Source organism: Aquarana catesbeiana, linkage group LG09 (assembly GCF_042186555.1).
Source record: "Aquarana catesbeiana isolate 2022-GZ linkage group LG09, ASM4218655v1, whole genome shotgun sequence".
Lineage (NCBI taxonomy): Eukaryota > Metazoa > Chordata > Amphibia > Anura > Ranidae > Aquarana > Aquarana catesbeiana.
In genome coordinates, this window is record NC_133332.1 from 3,912,124 (window position 1) to 3,931,379 (window position 19,256).

Consider the following 19,256-nt stretch of genomic DNA (forward strand, 5'->3'; position numbering starts at 1 on the left):
TTCTGTGGTCAGATGAGACCAAAATTCAGCTCTTTGGCATTAACTCAATTTGCCGTGTTTGGAGGAAGAAAAATGCTGACTATGACCCTAAGAACACCATCCCTACAGTCACACGGAGGTGGAAACATTATGCTTTGGGGCTGTTTCTCTAAGGTACAGGCCGACTTTGCCGCACTGAGGGGCCAATGGACGGGACCACATATTGTAAAATCTTGAATCTTGGATGAGAACCTTCTTCCCTTAGCCAGAACACTGAAGATGGGTCATGGATGGGTCTTCCAGCATGACAATGACCCAAAACATACCACCAAGGCAACAAAGGAGTGGCTCAAAAAGAAGCACATTAAGGTCATGGAGTGGCCTAGCCAGTCTCCAGACCTTAATCCTATAGAAAATGTATGGAGGGAACTTCGAGTTGCCAAGAGACCTTAAGGATTTAGAGAAGATCTGTAAAGAAGAGTGGACCAAAATCCCTCCTGAGATGTGTGCAAACCTGATCACCACCTACAAGAAATGTCTGACCTCTGTGATCACCAACAAGGGTTTCTCCACCAACTACTAAGTCATGTTTTGCTTGGGGATCAAATACTTATTTTACTCACTGAACTGCAACTCCATTTATAACATTTGTATTGTGTTTTTTCTGGATTTTTGGTTGATATTCTGTCTCTATCATATAAAATACACCTATGATAAAAATTATAGACCCTTCATTTCTTTGTAAGTGGGCAAACTTGCACGATCTTCAGGGGAGCAAATTATTATTTTCCCCCCACTGTATTTGCAGCGCACTGCACAGCACTTTGACCCAGTGATGACCTCATCGGGTATAAAATAAGGTATGTAATGAAAATGGGAAGGTTTAATGTAAAAATGTAATTCTCATGTTGATGAGGGGGGACCAGGGAAGGCCGAATATCAGCAGAATAAACTTCAACTTTAGGTTTTTGGTGCAGCAGAGATGGATTTGTCGGCTCATTTATGGAAGTTGGAGGCTCATTGAAATTCTGACAGATCAATTGTTATTTTTCTGTATTTGCAACGTTTTTAAAGAGACAAAACTTTGATTTGTTTGCTTGTATGGAGGTCTCTCTTCTGAACTGCAGACAGTAATAGACATCTGTAGAGTAACGTCTTCTCCCTCCCTGGTGTCCCCCAGACTCTCCCGGAGTTCCCCCCAGTGCCAACGCCCACCAGCTCTTTAAAGGCTTCAGCTTTGTGGCTCCGTCCCCCATTGAGGAACATAAAATCTCCTCCATCACCACCACCCTGCCCATTGTACAGGTAAGTCTTATCCAGCTTTCAGGGGGTTGGATGGCACTTCTGTTAACCAACAAGCTCATCCTCACTCTGCAGTAACTCGGGTTTGCCTCTCCGCAGCAATTCCATGGAAGCCGGGCGCAGTTCACAGACATCTACGACCTCAAGGAAGATATTGGTGTCGGCTCCTATTCCATCTGTAAACGCTGCATTCACCGGGCGACCAACATGGAGTACGCGGTCAAGGTACAGAATGTGGCTTCGTGCTCCCTGCAGGAGCTTCTCATATTTGTGTGTGCTCAGGGGGACTTTGTACAGGAGAGAGAAGTTCCCAATACCGCACATCACTACAACCCAGTGGTGGGCATAGTAAGACCAGCCTCGGCCTAGCTCTGTCCAGGCCACCCACTGGTGCGTTTCAACCCTGCCCATGGGTCCACCTCCATGACTAAGCCCCATGGGCGGGGCGAAGCGTGTTAGTACCGCGATCTCCCCTGCTGAGCTGTTGTGTTCTCACAGGGGAACGTCAGAACCAGCCCCCTCCCCCCGCCAGAACAGTTTGGTTGCCTACCGGCAGACCTTTTTTGGTCATGCCCCTTCGACAGAGGTCAGACCGACTGCCGTCCACACGGGCCAAATGTTGGCAGGTTTCTGTTGAACCAGTTGATACTGCCTGATATTCGGCCTGTGTGTACTGTGCTTTACAATAGTGCCTCTCAGATAATGGCTGCTGTGTAGCCATGGCAAGGCTTGGGTCATCAACAGGCATGCAGCAGCAGTATTAGACAGGAGACTGGTACAAGGTTAACACAGGCAGGAGTCATCAGTAGGCAAGCGGAGCAGTAGCAGTACTAGGCAGGTGCAAGGTCAGGCACAGGCAGGGGTCCTCAATAGTCAGCAGTACTAGGAAAGAGACAGGTGCAAGGTCAGGCACAGGCAGGGGTCATCAATAGTCTTACAGCAGTACTAGGCAAGAAACGGGTGCAAGGTCAGGCACAGGCAGGGGTCATCAATAGACAGCAGTACTAGGCAGGAGACAGGTGCAAGGTCAGGCACAGGCAGGGGTCATCGATAGTAAGACAGCAGTACTAGGCAGGAGACAGGTGCAAGGTCAGGCACAGGCAGGGGTCATCGATAGTAAGACAGCAGTACTAGGCAAGAGACGGGTACAAGGTCAGGCACAGGCAGGGGTCATCAATAGTCTTACAGCAGTACTAGGCAAGAAACGGGTGCAAGGTCAGGCACAGGCAGGGGTCATCAATAGACAGCAGTACTAGGCAGGAGACAGGTGCAAGGTCAGGCACAGGCAGGGGTCATCAATAGACAGCAGTACTAGGCAGGAGACAGGTGCAAGGTCAGGCACAGGCAGGGGTCATCGATAGTAAGACAGCAGTACTAGGCAAGAGACGGGTACAAGGTCAGGCACAGGCAGGGGTCATCAATAGACAGCAGTACTAGGCAAGAGACGGGTACAAGGTCAGGCACAGGCAGTGGTCATCAATAGTCAGACAGCAGTACTAGGCAAGGGATGGGTGCAAGGTCAGGCACAGGCAGGGGTCATCAATAGTCAGGCAGCAGTACTAGGCAAGAGATGGGTACAAGGTCAGGCACAGGCAAGGGTCATCAACAAGACAGCATCAGAAGTACTAAACAGGAGACTGGTGCAACTTTAACACAGGCAGGGATCATCAATAGGCAGGCATTACTAAACAGGAGACTGGTGGAAGGTCTGGACAGGCAGGGGTCAATAACAAGAAGGCAGCAGCAGTACTAGGCAAGAGATGTAAGGTAAGGTAAGGTAATGTACGGTGTAAGATACGGCACAGGAAGGAGTCATCAACATGGAGACAGGTGGAAGGTTAACCCAGGCAGGGGTCATCAATAGGCAGATATTTTACTTTTTTCTTTTCTGCTGTTTGTCTAATTCTTTGCAGTAAATCAAGGAAACTATCCAGTAGTACATTATTATGCTTCTACTGAACAGGGATGCTGTGTATACAATCTACTTACCATTACAAGAAAACAATAAAAGACGCACAGAGTGCTACGAATATGTATATGTCTGCCCAATGTCCTCCCTTTCTATCTCTCCCTAGTGAGTGAACATTGGCAATTAGAGATACACTAACAGTTACTTTGCTTCTGTTATAGCTGGTCCACAATTCCTGGAACAGGCTCCAGGGCATTTCATTGATTACAAGATCTCCATCTTGGCAGTCATTGTGCTCTGGTTGTGTAGCTTCTAATGTTCTCTTATGGCAGAGTCCTTCAATAAATTCCTCCTTTCATTTTGTGGTGCAAACTTGCCCCTCCCTATTAGATTGTAAGCTCCCAGGAGCAGGGCCCTCTTTACCCTCTTGTTTTGAATTGTTGCTGTATTGTCTCCATTATATTGTGAAGTGTTGGCACTATATAAATCCTGTGTGTGTGTGTATATATGTATGTATATGTGTGTGTGTATATATATATATATATATATATATATATATATATATATATATATATATAATCTCCTGTATACTGCAGTGCTAGGGGGAGGCGCTAGGAGGGGACAGGAGGCAGCGCTAGGGAGAGACTGCGCTAGGAGGAGCGTTTTTGTGCATAATCGTTCGTTTTGTCGCACATTCGTGTGCGATTTTCTGCTCAAATTAAAAATTTCTAAAAAAAATAGTAATAATATATGAATAAATAAATGTAAAATAAATGCACAAATAACTAAAAATCATTATAAATAAGTAAAATAAATTATAGACAGGCTAGGAGACAGCGCTAGGAGGAGACGGCACTGGGGGGAGAAGGTGCTAGGAGGAGCCTTTTGTGCGTATTTGCACGTTTTTTTGCATGTTTTTGCGCAATTTTCTGCTCAAATTAAAAATTCGAAAAATAAAATAGTAATAATATATGAATAAATAAATGGAAAATAAATACACAAATAACTAAAAATCATCATAAATAAGTAAAATAAATTAATAATATGTAATAATTTTAATAATGAATAATTAACCTCTAACCTTAAAAAATATTAAATACATTATTAATAATAATAATAAAATAACACCCAAACTCGAACAAAAAAATACATTGTTAATTATAATAATAATTTATTTTGAGTTAGGGTGTTTAGTTAATTATTCTTATTTTATTTTTTTTTTATTTATTGTTACTTAGTATTTTATGAATTTGTTATTTTTTTATGATTTTTATTTAACTGTATATTTATTTTACATTTATTATCATGTAATAATAAATAGAATAAAATAAAAATAAATATAATAATAAATAACCCTAACACCAACTCCTAATCCTAACCCTAACCTAAACTGAACCCCTTACCCTAACGAAAAAAAATTATAATAGATGAATAATCATAATAAAAGAAGAAATAAAAGCTAATGGAAAAGCTAAAAAACAACAAATGATGCCACAGATAATAGTTTTCTCTATTGGCTAATAAAAAAAAAAAAACCAAGGCCCAGAAAACGCTGCATACGAGTGTGCAGGTCACGCAAAAACGTTGCGGAAAAAAAAAATGGCAGAAAAGCGCACAAAGACGCTACGCTCAGCCTAAGCCCTGGTTCACACTGACTGCGGGAATGAAATTGTTCGAGTTCCCGCATGTCGGTCCCAATTTGGGGGGGGGGGGGGGGGGTTTCTGAGACACATGTGCGGGTTTCTGCACAGATGTCCATGGAAATCGCCCCCCGAAATCGCCAAAAGTAGTACAGAAACAACTTTTGGGAATCGGTGCGGTGCCTCAAATGCACCGATTCGGACGGTGCCGTGGCCAGCAATCGTCGCCGATTTGTGCCAAATCGCATCGGTGTGAACCAGGGCCAAGGAGCAGGCCTGAAGAACCTCAAGCCAAGCCGCACTAGCTGACGGGTAATCGGGTAGCAAGGTCTGGAAGAAGCAAATAGGTCAGTCCATATATAAGCAGTCCTCGAATCTGAAGATCGAAGCATTTAAGTCCAAAATTTGATTTTATTGCAGACATATCACGAGTGCGACATCCAATGCGTTTTGGGGGGTCGCACAATGCCCCCTTCACCAAGACATGGAATCATCTGGTGTGAACCATCGTTGCCTAAACCAACTGATGAACGATTTTGAGTTCCTCTTATATGGAGCCTAAAGTTTGAGTCCATATCAGCGGATTCCTTATCTTTTTAAGCCCCGATATGGAGGGGGGTGTGCTGTGGTGTGGCCGCCAAAACCACGTTGGCTGTTGCACCAATTATGTGGTTATAATAGAACCACATGGTGGAAATAATGTAGAAAACGAATCCGAGGCAGGAAATATTCTGTTTGTTTTCTGATTATAAATAAAGCGGGTGTTAATCAAATATCTGAAAACTATATTTATTTAGTGAAATGAGATCCAGATGGTGATCACCAAAAAGGCTCCAATCGAAGCTGAACATCCTGCCGTGCTTTACGCGTGTCGTCTTATTTTTATCTCTGGAATAATTTATTTGATGGGAATTCATTTTTAAGTAAAAGTGAAACATCTCAGTGACGGTTTTATCGGGTTTGTTACATGTGGCGCATTTTTGTTGCAGATCATCGACAAGAGTAAGAGGGATCCGTCAGAAGAGATTGAGATCTTGATGCGGTACGGACAACATCCGAACATCATCACCCTAAAAGACGTAAGTGACCTCCCGACCTCTCCGTACATTCATCTGACATTACGGGTTCAGATCCCCCCCCCAACCTCGTTCCTGAGCTCTGAGGTGGATCTGGGATTGAAGTCTTATGACAATAGTTAGTAGTTCATATACAAATGTATTCCAATGGCTTTACAGACTTTATAAAAGAGCCAACGGGTTTCGGGGAATTTGCCCCCTTTATCAAGGCTCCATCCAGCTGCTGACGAATGCCGTGCTTAATCTCTAACTTGGTCCAAAATACCATAAGCATCGTATCGATTAGATTAGGTTCACACCATACAGGTACGAGGACGCACCCACACATCTGCTAATGTGTCCACAATGTGGTTCAGTGCTGCGCTATTTTGGAAGAGGGTCATCTTTTTTGTTTTTTGCGCCTTGGGCCGTCCTTCTCAATGAACGGGCCACCCTTCTCAGTGGAGGGGCCGCCCTACTCAAAGAAGGGGCTTCCCTTTCCAAATGAAGGGGTCGCCTATCTAAATGAATGGACCGCCCTACACAAGACACACTGGAATGCGCTCTGTTGCACCGGTGTAGTGTGAACCTAGTCTGGCATTAGTAGAGATTTTGGTGGGTTAGGAACCAGCCTACAACGACGGAGCATCAGATCACACTAGAACAGTGGTCTCCAAATTGTGGCCTGGGGGCCGTATGTGGCCCTTTGCTTGCCTTTATCTGGCCCTTGGAGCACTATTCCTCCCACTGATACGAAAATGATGGGGCACTATTCCTCCCACTGACACCAATGATGGGGCACTATTCCTCCCACTGATACGAAAATGATGGGGCACTATTCCTCCCACTGACACCAATGATGGGGCACTATTCCTCCCACTGACACCAATGATGGGACACTATTCCCCCCACTAACACCAATGATGGGGCACTATTCCTCCCACTGACACCAATGATGGGGCACTATTCCTCCCGCTGACACCAATGATGGGCCACTATTCCTCCCGCTGACACCAATGATGGGCCACTATTCCTCCCGCTGACACCAATGATGGGCCACTATTCCTCCCGCTGACACCAATGATGGGACACAATTCCTCCCACTGATACCAATGATGGGACACTATTCCTCCCACTGGCACCAATGATGGGGCACCATTCCTCCCACTGGCACCAATGATGGGGCGCCATTCCTCCCACTGGCACCAATGATGGGGCGCCATTCCTCCCACTGGCACCAATGATGGGGCGCCATTCCTCCCACTGGCACCAATGATGGGGCGCCATTCCTCCCACTGGCACCAATGATGGGGCGCCATTCCTCCCACTGGCACCAATGATGGGGCGCCATTCCTCCCACTGGCACCAATGATGGGGCGCCATTCCTCCCACTGGCACCAATGATGGGGTGCCATTCCCCCCACTGGCACCAATGATGGGGTGCCATTCCTCCCACTGGCACCAATGATGGGGCGCCATTCCTCCCACTGGCACCAATGATGGGGCGCCATTCCTCCCACTGGCACCAATGATGGGGCGCCATTCCTCCCACTGGCACCAATGATGGGGCGCCATTCCTCCCACTGGCACCAATGATGGGGCGCCATCCCCCCCACTGACACTAACAATGGGGCACCGTTCCTCCCACTGATACCAACGATGGGGCACCATTCCTACCACTGATACCAACAATGGGGCATAATTCCTACCACTGACACCAGGACAGTTTCTATTCCCTTTGGCCACAGTCTGGTCCCCCCTCAATTCTGAAGGACAGTAAACTGACCCTTTTGTTTAGAAGGTTTGGAGACCCCAGCACTAGAGAACACTGGCTTCACTGGGTAGGTGATTGATTTTTAAAACAACCCAGCGGGCAAGGTAAGAGGGTAATGAAATAAAAATATACGGGTGGCAGGGAAGTTCTTCTTTAAGCTCTGATGAAAGGGATGAGTTTCAGCCCCCGAAACGCGTTGGCTTTCCATTTGACCTTACATTGGAGTACATTTGTATCAGGACTGTTGTCTCTTGTTTTGGCGCTTCATTCATTTAGTTGCATTACAAACCAAGGAAACTGTGGAAGTATTTCATTGTATAGAAGCTGCCAGTTCAGAATCCAGACACCCTTCTCTGCTGCACCCCCGCAATACTATTGGATAATTAATACCATTTGGCTAACACTTGGGTTCCAGCACTACTTATCCATCACGCTCCATTTTCTGACCTTCACCAGGTGTACGATGACGACGGTCGGTACGTTTACCTTGTGACTGAACTAATGAAAGGCGGAGAGCTGCTCGACCGGATACTCCGCCAGAAGTTCTTCTCCGAGCGAGAGGCCAGTGCCGTTCTCTACACCATCACCAAGACATTGGACTACCTGCACTGTCAAGGGGTGAGTGCAGGCCAAAACGGGTAGGCAGAAAAGGCGGCTGGGGGGGGTGACAAAAACCTATGCTGCTGAGGTGGTTCACAGATCATCGTGGGCGGGGGAGGAACTTTTACTTTATTTTTTAACTTGGGTGCTAAAGGCCATCAAGTAATGTGTCACCCTTCAGTCACTGAAGAGCAGAAGAGGGTACCCCAGCTTGGCCCAGAGCCACACATTCTGGATCCTGACAAAGTTAGCCTGTCAAGGCAAAAATATAGTAGATGCCATTGGTGGTTGATGTTCGCTGTCCTACCTATCCCAGCTGCAATACATTGGGTTGAAAGGTGTGGATGGGAGGCTCTTGATATGGTATTTATTTTCACTGTGTGGCGAAAAAAGTCTCTTTTGTAGAGTGCGGTGGATTTTTGGCCACAAATGGACCTTGATGGATGCCTTGAGTGAGAACCGGAAATCCCTGAATCTATTCAGGAGTGTGAACCTCCTAAACCCTTTGAGAAAGATATTGAGGAAGGTGAGGAGGACGCAGACGAGGATCCTGAAGATCAATTTTCGACCTCTTGCATTTTATGAGGCACAAGATGAGGCTTCAAGCCATATTCTTTCTACTTTGTCCTCATTTATTGATGCAGTGTGCACTAGCTAGCTTTTGCCTAGCAGCCCCAGAATCTCCTCAGCCTAATCAAGGTCAAGAATGGTGGTGATTCCTCCCATTCCTGTTCTCAACAACCATCTCGCTGTTCCTTTTGAGGATTATTCCCCCCCTTTGAAACCCTATTGAAGGAAACCTTTGCTCTTGCAGGTCCTGCCTTAGAACCGGCTCTGCGGTTAGTGTCATTTGTCAGATTGTTGCTATAATTGGGTAAATTAATAGAGGACATGATCCGGTCTTTCGGGATTCTGTTCTTCTGGAAGAATTGCAGCTCATGCCTTCGGCGCTGCTATTTTGTGTTGATGCCCAGAAAATATCAAGTGAATTCTCTGATAGACTTATAAAGGAAGTTACTGGGGGGGGGGGAGGTACTTTTACTCCACAAAAAACAGACTACTACTACTACGTCTCACTGAAAGGGTTATTTTTGCTCCATCCAGATGTCCTTCTCGAAGTCAAAGGCAGGTCAGCAGAAGATCACTTCTAATGGTGCCTGAAGTCAGTCAGCGATGTATTACTATAGTAAAGATCTTTTGTTGGATGGAGCTGCACCAGCGTTGTGTTTTATAATGTTCTTCTACATGGTCCCCTATGGAGTGCTATGGAGATCAGAACCCCCTGGAGATGATCGCTCCCGCTCCGGGGTCTGGTGCTGGATGTCGCTGAGAGTTTGTGGTTCCATCCCACGTGCTGGCCAGGTCTTCAGGATTCACTGATTTTTTTTTTTTTTCTGCTATTTTAAAGCTGTTCTGGGACAAATAGCTGCTTGTCTACATTTAAAAACGACTCCTGGGATTGAGGTGGGTAAAAAAGATCAGCTGAGCAGAACATTTCTACAGGAAGCATAAAGAACGGGATCTGTTAAGTTGAAGCATTATACCTACAAATAAAAGGGACCCAATACTTAGACTGGTATAGAGAGGACAGACGTGACTCCACCAATCGGTAAGCAGGTAACTTTCTGCTGTGGTAAATTGTAGAGACAATGGATCTCTGTTGGTGTTATTATTTCCTTTTAAATATAATGGAAATATATTGATTTTTGGTTTACTGTCATTATCGATTCTGTACATCATGAGGTGCTCAACTTGAGGCCCTCCAGCTATTGATAATCTACAGATCCCATCATTGCCTCTGGGAGTCATTCTTATAACTTGGATTGCACCGATAACACTTTGTGTAAGACTGAGTACAAGTACCGATACTTTTTTTTTTTTTCCAAGTACTCGCCGATACAGTACCGATTACAGTTACTTTTTTTTTTTATGTCATGTGACAGTGGCACTAATATGAAGCACTGATGACACATGGACTGCGTCAGTAGATTTTATTCTGATATATATATAATATATATATTTTTTTTTTTTTACAATTGATTTTTTTTTTAAATTTCCTTCTTTTTTTGGGGGGTGGGGGGGAGAGAGGACGGTGTCGGTGTGTTTTTTATTATTTTTACAATTTAACCTTTTTAATATTTATTTATTACAATTCTTTTTTTTTTTTTTTTTTTTATTACCCCTCTAGGGGGGTAACTTTGGTGAGATATCGGGGGTCTTAACAGACCCCTGACATCTCCCTTTTGAGACAGAGAAAGGGACTGAGGACACAGATTCCCTAGTTCCTTTTCTCTGCACTGAAGATGAATGGAGAGGAGACAGAGGCTGCTCTCCATTCATAAATGGAAGCAGAGGAAACACAGTTATGAATGAACCGAGTGATCACTGACTCTGTGCATTCGGAAAAGGAAGGAGCCGGTAAATGACAGATTTACCGGCTCTTTCCTCCGCTCTCCATCCTGACGCATCGAGGACGGAGAGGGGGACCGGAGGGGAGGAGCACGGAGGGGGGGACCGGAGGAGCACGGAGGTAGGACCGAGGAGCACGGAGCGGGGCCTGGAGGAGCGTGGAGGAGCACAGAGGGGGACCGGGGAGCACAGAGAGGGGACAGGAGAGGAGCACAGAAAGGGACCGGTGGAGCACGGAGAAGGATAGGAGGAGCACAGAGGGGGACCGAGGAGCACGGAGGGGGATGGGAGGAGCACGGAGGGGGGGTCCGGGGTGCTCGGAGGGGGGGTCCGGGGAGCACGGAGGGGGGGACCGGAGGAGCACGGAGGGGGGGACTGGAGGAGCACGGAGGGGGGGGACCGGAGGAGCACGGAGGGGGGGACCGGAGGAGCACGGAGGTAGGACCGAGGAGCACGGAGCAGGGCCGGGAGGAGCGTGGAGGAGCACAGAGGGGGACGGGAGGAGCACGGAGGGGGACAGGAGGGGGACGGGAGGAGCACGGAGGGGGACAGGAGGGGGACGGGAGGAGCACGGAGGGGGACGGGAGGAGCACGGAGTGGGGCCGGGGAGTACGGAGGGGGACGAGAGGAGCACGGAGTGGGGCCGGGGAGCACGGAGGGGGACGAGAGGAGCACGGAGTGGGGCCGGGGAGCACGGAGGGGGACCGGGGGAGCACGGAGGGGGGACGGGAGGAGCACGGAGTGGGCCCGGGAGAGGACCGGAGAGCACGGAGGGGGACCGGGGAGCACTGAGGGGACTGGAGGAGGATATGGGGGACAGTTAGGGATGATCGGTGCGGCGCTGGGGGTTAGTTACAATCACCGATCTCCCTATATACATTTCAATAAAGCAGCTGAAAGCCGCGGGAGGGAGAGGAGGAGAAGCGGCTTTCAGCTGCTTTATTGAAATGTATATAGGGAGATCGGTGGTTGTAACTCCTCCCTAGCTCCGCACCGATCATCCCTGACTGTTCAGGTATTGGATAAAGCATCGGAGCATTTGTACAAGTATTCGGGCAAATGCTCGGTATCGGTGCAACCCTACTTGTAACGGTCAGCCTTGCAATGCATCGTGGGACTTTTAGGTTGAGCACCCATGCAGTGCATGAGATCTTTCTGCTGGTCTTGTGTTGGGGTTCTGTATCTGATTTGTAGAATGCCCTCTATGTGAGGATCACTTCTTCTTCTCTCTGTATATAACGGGTTCTCTTTGCTCTGGCAGGTGGTTCATCGAGACCTGAAGCCCAGTAATATCCTCTACATGGACGATTCCAGCAACGCAGACTCCATACGAATATGTGACTTTGGCTTTGCCAAGCAGCTGAGAGGAGAGAACGGGCTGCTGCTGACTCCATGTTATACGGCCAACTTCGTGGCCCCCGAGGTGATGAGAATTGTGACCTTCCTTCAATGTTTTGTTTCATAGGGGCCCCTGAGCACTAGTGAGCTCTTCTTTTACTATTATTATGTGAAAAAAGCTTGTTAAAGTGGACCTGTCATTGTAAATAAGACCTCCTGCCCACTCTGCTCTCCAGTTAGCTACTTCACATGTGCTTTGGTTTCTGAAGAGCATTTCGTTTTTCAGGGAGCAGTTGAGTCTCGTGCTGAGACTGAGGTGAGTTCTCAGTCTCAGTGTCGGCTGTCTTCTGCCCCCTGCAGGACGGAGGAGATGTTGGAAATCTCTCTCCAGCAGAAGCCAGCGATTGCTTCTTCTGGCAGGAGCGACATTGCAGTTACACCTGTCAAAGAGGAGCAGCCAAATCACCAGTGCACCACCCAACACGCAGCACCCGCCCCCCCATGCACCTGGGGCCCTAGGGTAGTGCCCAAGTATGTCCATTTAGTAGGACAGTCCTGGTTGTATCGCCTCCTCCCTGCCCGCTTTAACTTCTTGATCACCGCATTGGCGCGCTGCAACCACATGCAGTGCGCGCCGTTGCGGGGAGCTTGCCGAGCACCCCCCATTCACTTCACGCTCAGCAGGAGTAATGCCCACCAAAATGATGGGGCAGGGGGGGATTAGGTCCTGCCACAGATGTGAAGCAAAGCATAGCAGCTGTGGCATGCGCCTTCAGTTAAAGGAGGTAGTGGTTGGGGTTAAAATGTGGCCCAACTGTGGGATTTTACCACCCCTCATCCATTTGTGTGAATGAACCCTAATACATAAAGGGTAGCAAAAGCCCCAAAATACCTTACCTGGCCAGAAATTCACTGCGGCTTGTCAAGGCATGCCGTCACAGCCAGGTGGAATCCTGAAGAATTGGACCTCAGGCCTTCCGCTGCTGTGTTCGGAGCTGAGCTATGAGCAGAGGAAGCAGTATATGGTCATAGAGATATAGATATATATATAATGTTCCTGTAATAGTGGTTGGTAGGCCTGGATTCTCTCAGCTTGGTGACACTATTTCAGGCTTTCCCCCGGCATCGTACTCAGACCATTCACCGGCTTGCTCTCTGATGAAGGAGAAGCTGCTGGGGCCACATCATAAGGGTGACGGGTGATGGTGGTCAGTTTTTTGTTTTTTTTTCTTGTCCATTAAGGGACACAGAAATTCAGATGCAGTTGGGTTATACTGCCACTCGCAGGAGGTTTTGGACATTGGAAAACAGAAAAATTGTAAGCCATCCCCGTTATAACTCCTCCTCCACCCAGTTTTTTTTTTTGTGTTTGTGCCCTAGGAGGTCGAATGTCTTTGGTTACAAATCTCTAACCAGTTTTTATGCTAGTCCCCCCCCCCCCCCCATTCGGGAATTGGTTCCTGTACCACATATTTTGGTGGGTTGTGGTTGGTCACCTTTTTGGCTGGTCCAGGTTTGGTATTCCCCCTCTGGCGGTGTTCTCCTCAGTCCTGGTCATGATCATCAGGTTGCCTCTCTGTACCCTCTTTTTCGTTGTGTTGGCAGGAGGCTCCACCTCATTCACTAAGCTTCAGGGCATTGGTCCTTCAGGCACTGGTCCTTCAGGGCATTGGTCCTTCAGGGCTTTGGTCCTTCAGGGCTTTGATCCTTCAGGGCACTGGTCCTTCAGGGCACTGGTCCTTCAGGGCATTGGTCCTTCAAGGCATAGGTTCTACAGGGCTGGTCCTTCAGGCACTGGTCCTTCAGGGCATTGGTCCTTCAAGGCATTGGTCCTTCAAGGCATTGGTCCTTCAAGGCATTGGTCCTTCAGGCATTGGTCCTTCAAGGCATAGGTCCTTCAAGGCATAGGTCCTACAGGGCTGGTCCTACAGGGCTGGTCCTTCAAGCATTGGTCCTTCAAGGTATTGGTCCCTCAGGCATTGGTCCTTCAAGGCATAGGTCCTACAGGGCTGGTCCTTCAGGCACTGGTCCTTCAGGCAGCTCCTGGGTTGTAGATGGTCCTTCGCTCTCTCCTGGGGGGGAGGTCTGTTAGGCCTTGTTCTCTTGAATGTATTTAAAGTGATATTAGGCTACTTTCACACCGAGGCTCTAAAAACAGTGCCTCTCCCGTCCCTCCAGTGTGAGAGCCCGAGTGCTTTCACACTGGAGCGGTGAGCTTGCGGGACATTTTTTTTTTTTTTTTCACCTTCATGCATAGAATGCAAGAAAAAAAGCCAAGAAAAATTTTAAGGAAACTCCAAGCTCACGTGCCGACCAGCTTGCGGACAACCAAATTAACCTGTCTGCGTTAAAATCGGGTTTAGTTTGCACATACATGCGTAAGCTGCAGGCCCCGCCAAGGCACCCTGGTATCTGTAGTCCCTATCACTGACTAATGAGTGACTCCACAATGGAAGCACATCCATTCTGATACTACTTGCTGCAATGGCCAGTTATAGGTGGGGGAGGGAGGGGGGGCAGCAACTTCCTTTTTTGTATGCATAGAATGCAACCTTGTGCCTTTTTACGACCACTTTACTTACAGTGGATGATCTGTAACACTGCTTTTCTATACAGTGCCTGCAAAAAGTATTCATACCCCTTCAATTTTCCCACATTTTTGTCATGTTACAACCAAAAAAAAAAAAAAACGTAAATGTATTTTATTGGGATTTTATGTGATAGATCAGGGGTCTCCAAACTTTCTAAACAAAGGGCCGGTTTACTGTCCTTCAGATTTTAGGAGGGGGCCGGACTGTGGCCATTGGGAGTAGAAAAGGTCCTGAAATTATTGAGAGAAAAAAATAATGCCCCATTGTTTGTCTCCGTGGGAGGAATTGTGCCCCATCATTAGTGTCAGTGGGAGGAATTGTGCCCCATTGTTGGAATCACTTGGAGGAATTGTCCCCTATCATTGGTGTGATTGGGCCCCATTATTGGTGTCATTGGAAGAAATTGTTCCCCATCGTTGGTGTCATTGGACCCCATTATTGGTGTCATTGGGAGAAATTGTGACCCATTGTTGGTATCATTCGGGGGAGGGGGGGGTGTTAGTGCCCTATCATTGTTTTGTTTGGGGGAATTGTCCCCTATCATTGGTGTCATTGGACCCCATTATTGGTGTAATTGGAAGAAATTATTCCCCATCATTGGTGTTATTGGGGGGATCTGTGCCCCATCATTGGTGTCATTGGGCCCCATTGTTGGTATCATTGGGAGAATTGTCCCCTATCATTGGTGTCATTGGGGGGAATTGTCCTCTATCATTGGGGGGAATTGTCCTCTATCATTGGGGGGAATTGTCCTCTATCATTGGGGGAATTGTCCCCTATCATTGGTGTCATTGGGCCCCATTATTGGTGTCATTGGGAGAATTTGTGCCCCATTGTTGGTATCATTGGGGGGGGCATAGTGCCCCATCATTGTTTTGTTTGGGGGAATTGTCCCCTATCATTGGTGTAATTGGAAGAAATTATTCCCCATCATTGGTGCTATTGGGCCCCATTATTGGTGTCATTGAGGGAATTGTCCCCTATCATTGGTGTCTTTGGAAGAAACTATTCCCCATCATTGGTGTTATTGGGAGGAATTGTGTCCCTTCATTGGTGTGAGTGGGGGGGGGGGGGGGGGGGATTATGTCCCATTGTCGGTATCAGTGGATGAAATAGCGCCCGAGGGCCGCAGTTTGGAGACCCCTGTGATAGACCAACACAAAGCATTTCCGTTTTTGGTTGTAACATGAAAAAATGTGGGAAATTCCAAGGGGTATGAATACTTTTTCCAGGCACTGTAGGTTTAGCTGAAGATTGATATTGAGAGTTTGGAATGGGTAACCAACCAATCAAAGCTCAGAAATGTGGAATTGTGATTGCCGTGGGATTCTGAACATCGTTCTTTGCCGATCGTTCCTTTGTGGAGTGTAGATGAGGAACGTTTCCTGCAGAGTGTGACCTCTCCCCCCCCACCCCCCACCATTGTCTGATTGCAGGTCCTGATGAGACAAGGATATGACGCCGCCTGCGATATCTGGAGCCTCGGAGTGCTGCTTTATACTATGCTGGCAGGGTAAGTCGCTCCTATTCTCTACTTACTGTCGCTCCACACAGGCGACTATTTTCTTGTTGTCATAGAAACCAGTCCATAGAGAACAATGGGGGGGCCGCCTGACCTCCTGGAAATGCTGGCTGCCTGGCTGTCTCTGGCCAACTCGTAAGCAATGCATGAAGATGGGAGTTTTATAATCTTATGTGGGATTTGGGCCCCTTTTCACACTTGTGCCACCTCTCCGGCGAATTGGGGACTGCAAAGTCACATGACAAGACGTACCCGCCCCCCCCCCCCATGGTTTCCAATCCGTACCGTTCATATCTGTGCGACTTCAAAGACGTACCCGCCCCCCCCCCCCATGGATTCCAATCCGTACCGTTCATATCTGTGCGACTTCAAAGACGTACCCGCCCCCCCCCCCCCCCCCCATGGATTCCAATCCGTACCGTTCATATCTGTGCGACTTCAAAGACGTACCCGCCCCCCCCCCCATGGTTTCCAATCCGTACCGTTCATATCTGTGCGACTTCAAAGACGTACCCGCCCCCCCCCCCATGGTTTCCAATCCGTACCGTTCATATCTGTGCGACTTCAAAGTAATCCCGGCACTACTTTGGTCCGACTTTGATGCGACTCGAGGTCCACAGACCTTAAGATTACACAGACATTGAAGTTTCGTCAAAGTCGCTCGACTTTCAGGCTGCACAAGTGCGAAGGGGGCCTTACATAGTTCAAGTAGAACTATAGGCAAAGATTTTTTTTAATTTTTTTTTTCATTCTGGATAGAGCTAGGGGAGGGGGAGGGTTAAAACCCCAGTCAGATTTTTTTTTTTTTTTTTGTGTCACCTGCGTGAGATTTCCCTTCACTTCCTGTCCCATCGCCCCAAACAGGAAGTGAGGAACAGGAGAAATACTGACATATAATCACACACATAGGTTGGACTTGTTGGACTTGTGTCTTTTTTCAACCTCACCTACTATGTAACTATGTAAGGAAATCCCTACAAAATTAAGGGAATTCCTTATTCCTTGGTGACCCCCTCCCCCCCCAGGTCACCAGAGCTAGTGTCCCCCATTGGAAGATTTCCCCTCTATTACTTTTCTGGGGATACCCCAAAAAATTTGGGATTTTCTTTTTTTACTTTCACTCCTAATGATACAAAGGGGGGGGGGGGGGAAATCTCCTAAACAGGGGCACAGACGGCAAATAAGACCTGACAGGGGGTCTAATCCCTGCTTTTATCTCATTGGATTTAGTAACATTCCGCGTCATGTGACTCTCCTGCTCTTTTAAGGTACACGCCGTTCGCCAACGGCCCGAACGACACCCCGGAGGAAATCTTACTGCGAATAGGAAGCGGGAACTTTTCTTTGAGCGGAGGCAACTGGGACACCGTGTCCGACGCTGCGAAGGTAGGCGGAGCTCTGCTTCTCCACCAATCACAGGACTTCTGGGGAACTCTCTAGAGGGGAACTCTAAAGGTTTGGGGTTCGTTTTATTTCGTCTGTGTAAAATATTTCTTTTAAACAATAAACATTACACAGAGCGCCTATGAGACGCACTTCTCAAGATCCCAACACTGCCTGCACGTTGGCTGCCTGTGTATGACTGACTGCGGCTCGTGCCAACCGGCTTTCTTTTTTAAATTCTGCAATTAAATTGCAAAAGCGAAATCTGCCAGAAATGGTCGTCTGAGCGTCTTTGCCTGCGGTTCAAACGCACCTCTATAAGACGCGCTACGTCAGAAAAAACATTCGCTGGCCACCGGGCCCTGCAGACTTTAGTTGTGCAATCAATGGCCTGATTAGACTGTAAAGGATTATAATCGAGCAATCGATCTACAGATTGCACAGCTAAACTCTGCAGCACTCGGTGTAAAGCGGCACCCGGTGGCCATATACCGGTACTGATATCAATGATACAATGTGGACGGGTTGTAGACATCTCTTCATTGTTCCTTTTGGATGATTGCAGGATTTGCTCTCTCACATGCTCCACGTCGATCCTCATCAGAGATACACGGCAGAGAAGGTAATAAAGCATTCCTGGATAGCTTGTAGAGACCAACTCCCTCTATACCAGCTCAACCGGCACGATGCACCGCACCTGGTCAAGGTAAGAGCCGCAACTCATTACTTCTCTCCGTATAGAGATTCCTGGGAAAAGATAAAGACTTTGTGTAGACTTAAAACTATTAGAAGAAAGTAAAGTACTGCACTAGTCCCTCGCTCTCCCCCTTCTTCTCCCTCTCTCCCCCTTCTTCTCCCTCTCTCCCCCTTCTTCTCCCTCTCTCCCCCTTCTTCCCCCCCCCCTCCCCCTACTTCTCCTCTCTCCCCCCTTCTACTTCTACTCCCCCTCTCCCTCCCCCCTTTTTCTCCTTCTCCCTCTCCCCCTTTTTCTCCTTCTCCCTCTCCCCCCTTTTTCTCCCCCTTTGTCTCCCTCTCTCTCTACTATCTCCCTCTCCCCCTTCTTCTCCCTCTCTCTCTCTACCCATCTCCCGTCTTCTTCTCCTCCTCTCCCCCTCTCTTCCTGCGCGCGCTCTCTCTCTCTCTCTCTCTCTCTCTCTCTCTCTCTCTCTCTCTCTCTCCCTTCTCCTCGCCCTCCTCCCCCTTCTTCTCGCCCTCTCTCTCCATCTCCTCCCTCTCTCTCCATCTCCTCCCTCTCTCTCCCCCTTCTCTCCCTCTCTCTACCCATCTCCCTCTCCACTCCCCTTTCTTCTCCTCCTCTCCCCCTTCTTCTCCTCCTCTCCCCCTTCTTCTCCTCCTCTCCCCCTTCTTCTCCTCCTCTCCCCCTTCTTCTCCTCCTCTCCCCCTTCTTCTCCTCCTCTCCCCCTTCTTCTCCTCCTCTCCCCCTTCTCTCCTCCTCTCCCCCTTCTTCTCCTCTCCCCCTTCTCCCCCCCCCCCCCCCTTTTTTTTCTCCCCCCCCCCTTTTTTCTCCCCCCTTCTTCTCCTCCTCCCCCCTTCTTCTCCCTTCTCTCTCAACCCATCTCCCTCTCCCCCTTCTCCCTCTCTCTCTACCCCATTCTCCCTCTTGTTCTTCTCCCTCTCCTTCTTCTCTCCCCACCCCCCCCCCCTTCTCCCCCTTCTTCTCTCTCCACCCCCCTTCTCCCTCTCTCCCCTTCTTTTTTCCCCCTCTCCCCTTCTTTTTCCCTTCTCCCCCTTCT

The 19,256-nt window shown here is 48.2% G+C and overlaps 1 protein-coding gene across 2 annotated transcripts in view; it reads left to right on the plus strand.

Moving 5' to 3' along the window:
• The window catches only part of RPS6KA6 (ribosomal protein S6 kinase A6), a 115,735-nt gene that overhangs the window by 94,670 nt on the left and 1,809 nt on the right, over positions 1-19,256 (plus strand). For both annotated transcript variants that reach the window (XM_073598090.1, XM_073598091.1), the window contains exons 14-21: positions 1,160-1,284; positions 1,381-1,506; positions 5,820-5,909; positions 8,116-8,277; positions 11,930-12,091; positions 16,034-16,110; positions 17,388-17,505; positions 18,068-18,208. In XM_073598090.1, coding sequence (XP_073454191.1) covers positions 1,160-1,284; positions 1,381-1,506; positions 5,820-5,909; positions 8,116-8,277; positions 11,930-12,091; positions 16,034-16,110; positions 17,388-17,505; positions 18,068-18,208 — 1,001 coding nt within the window. The remainder of the gene's footprint in view (positions 1-1,159; positions 1,285-1,380; positions 1,507-5,819; positions 5,910-8,115; positions 8,278-11,929; positions 12,092-16,033; positions 16,111-17,387; positions 17,506-18,067; positions 18,209-19,256) is intronic.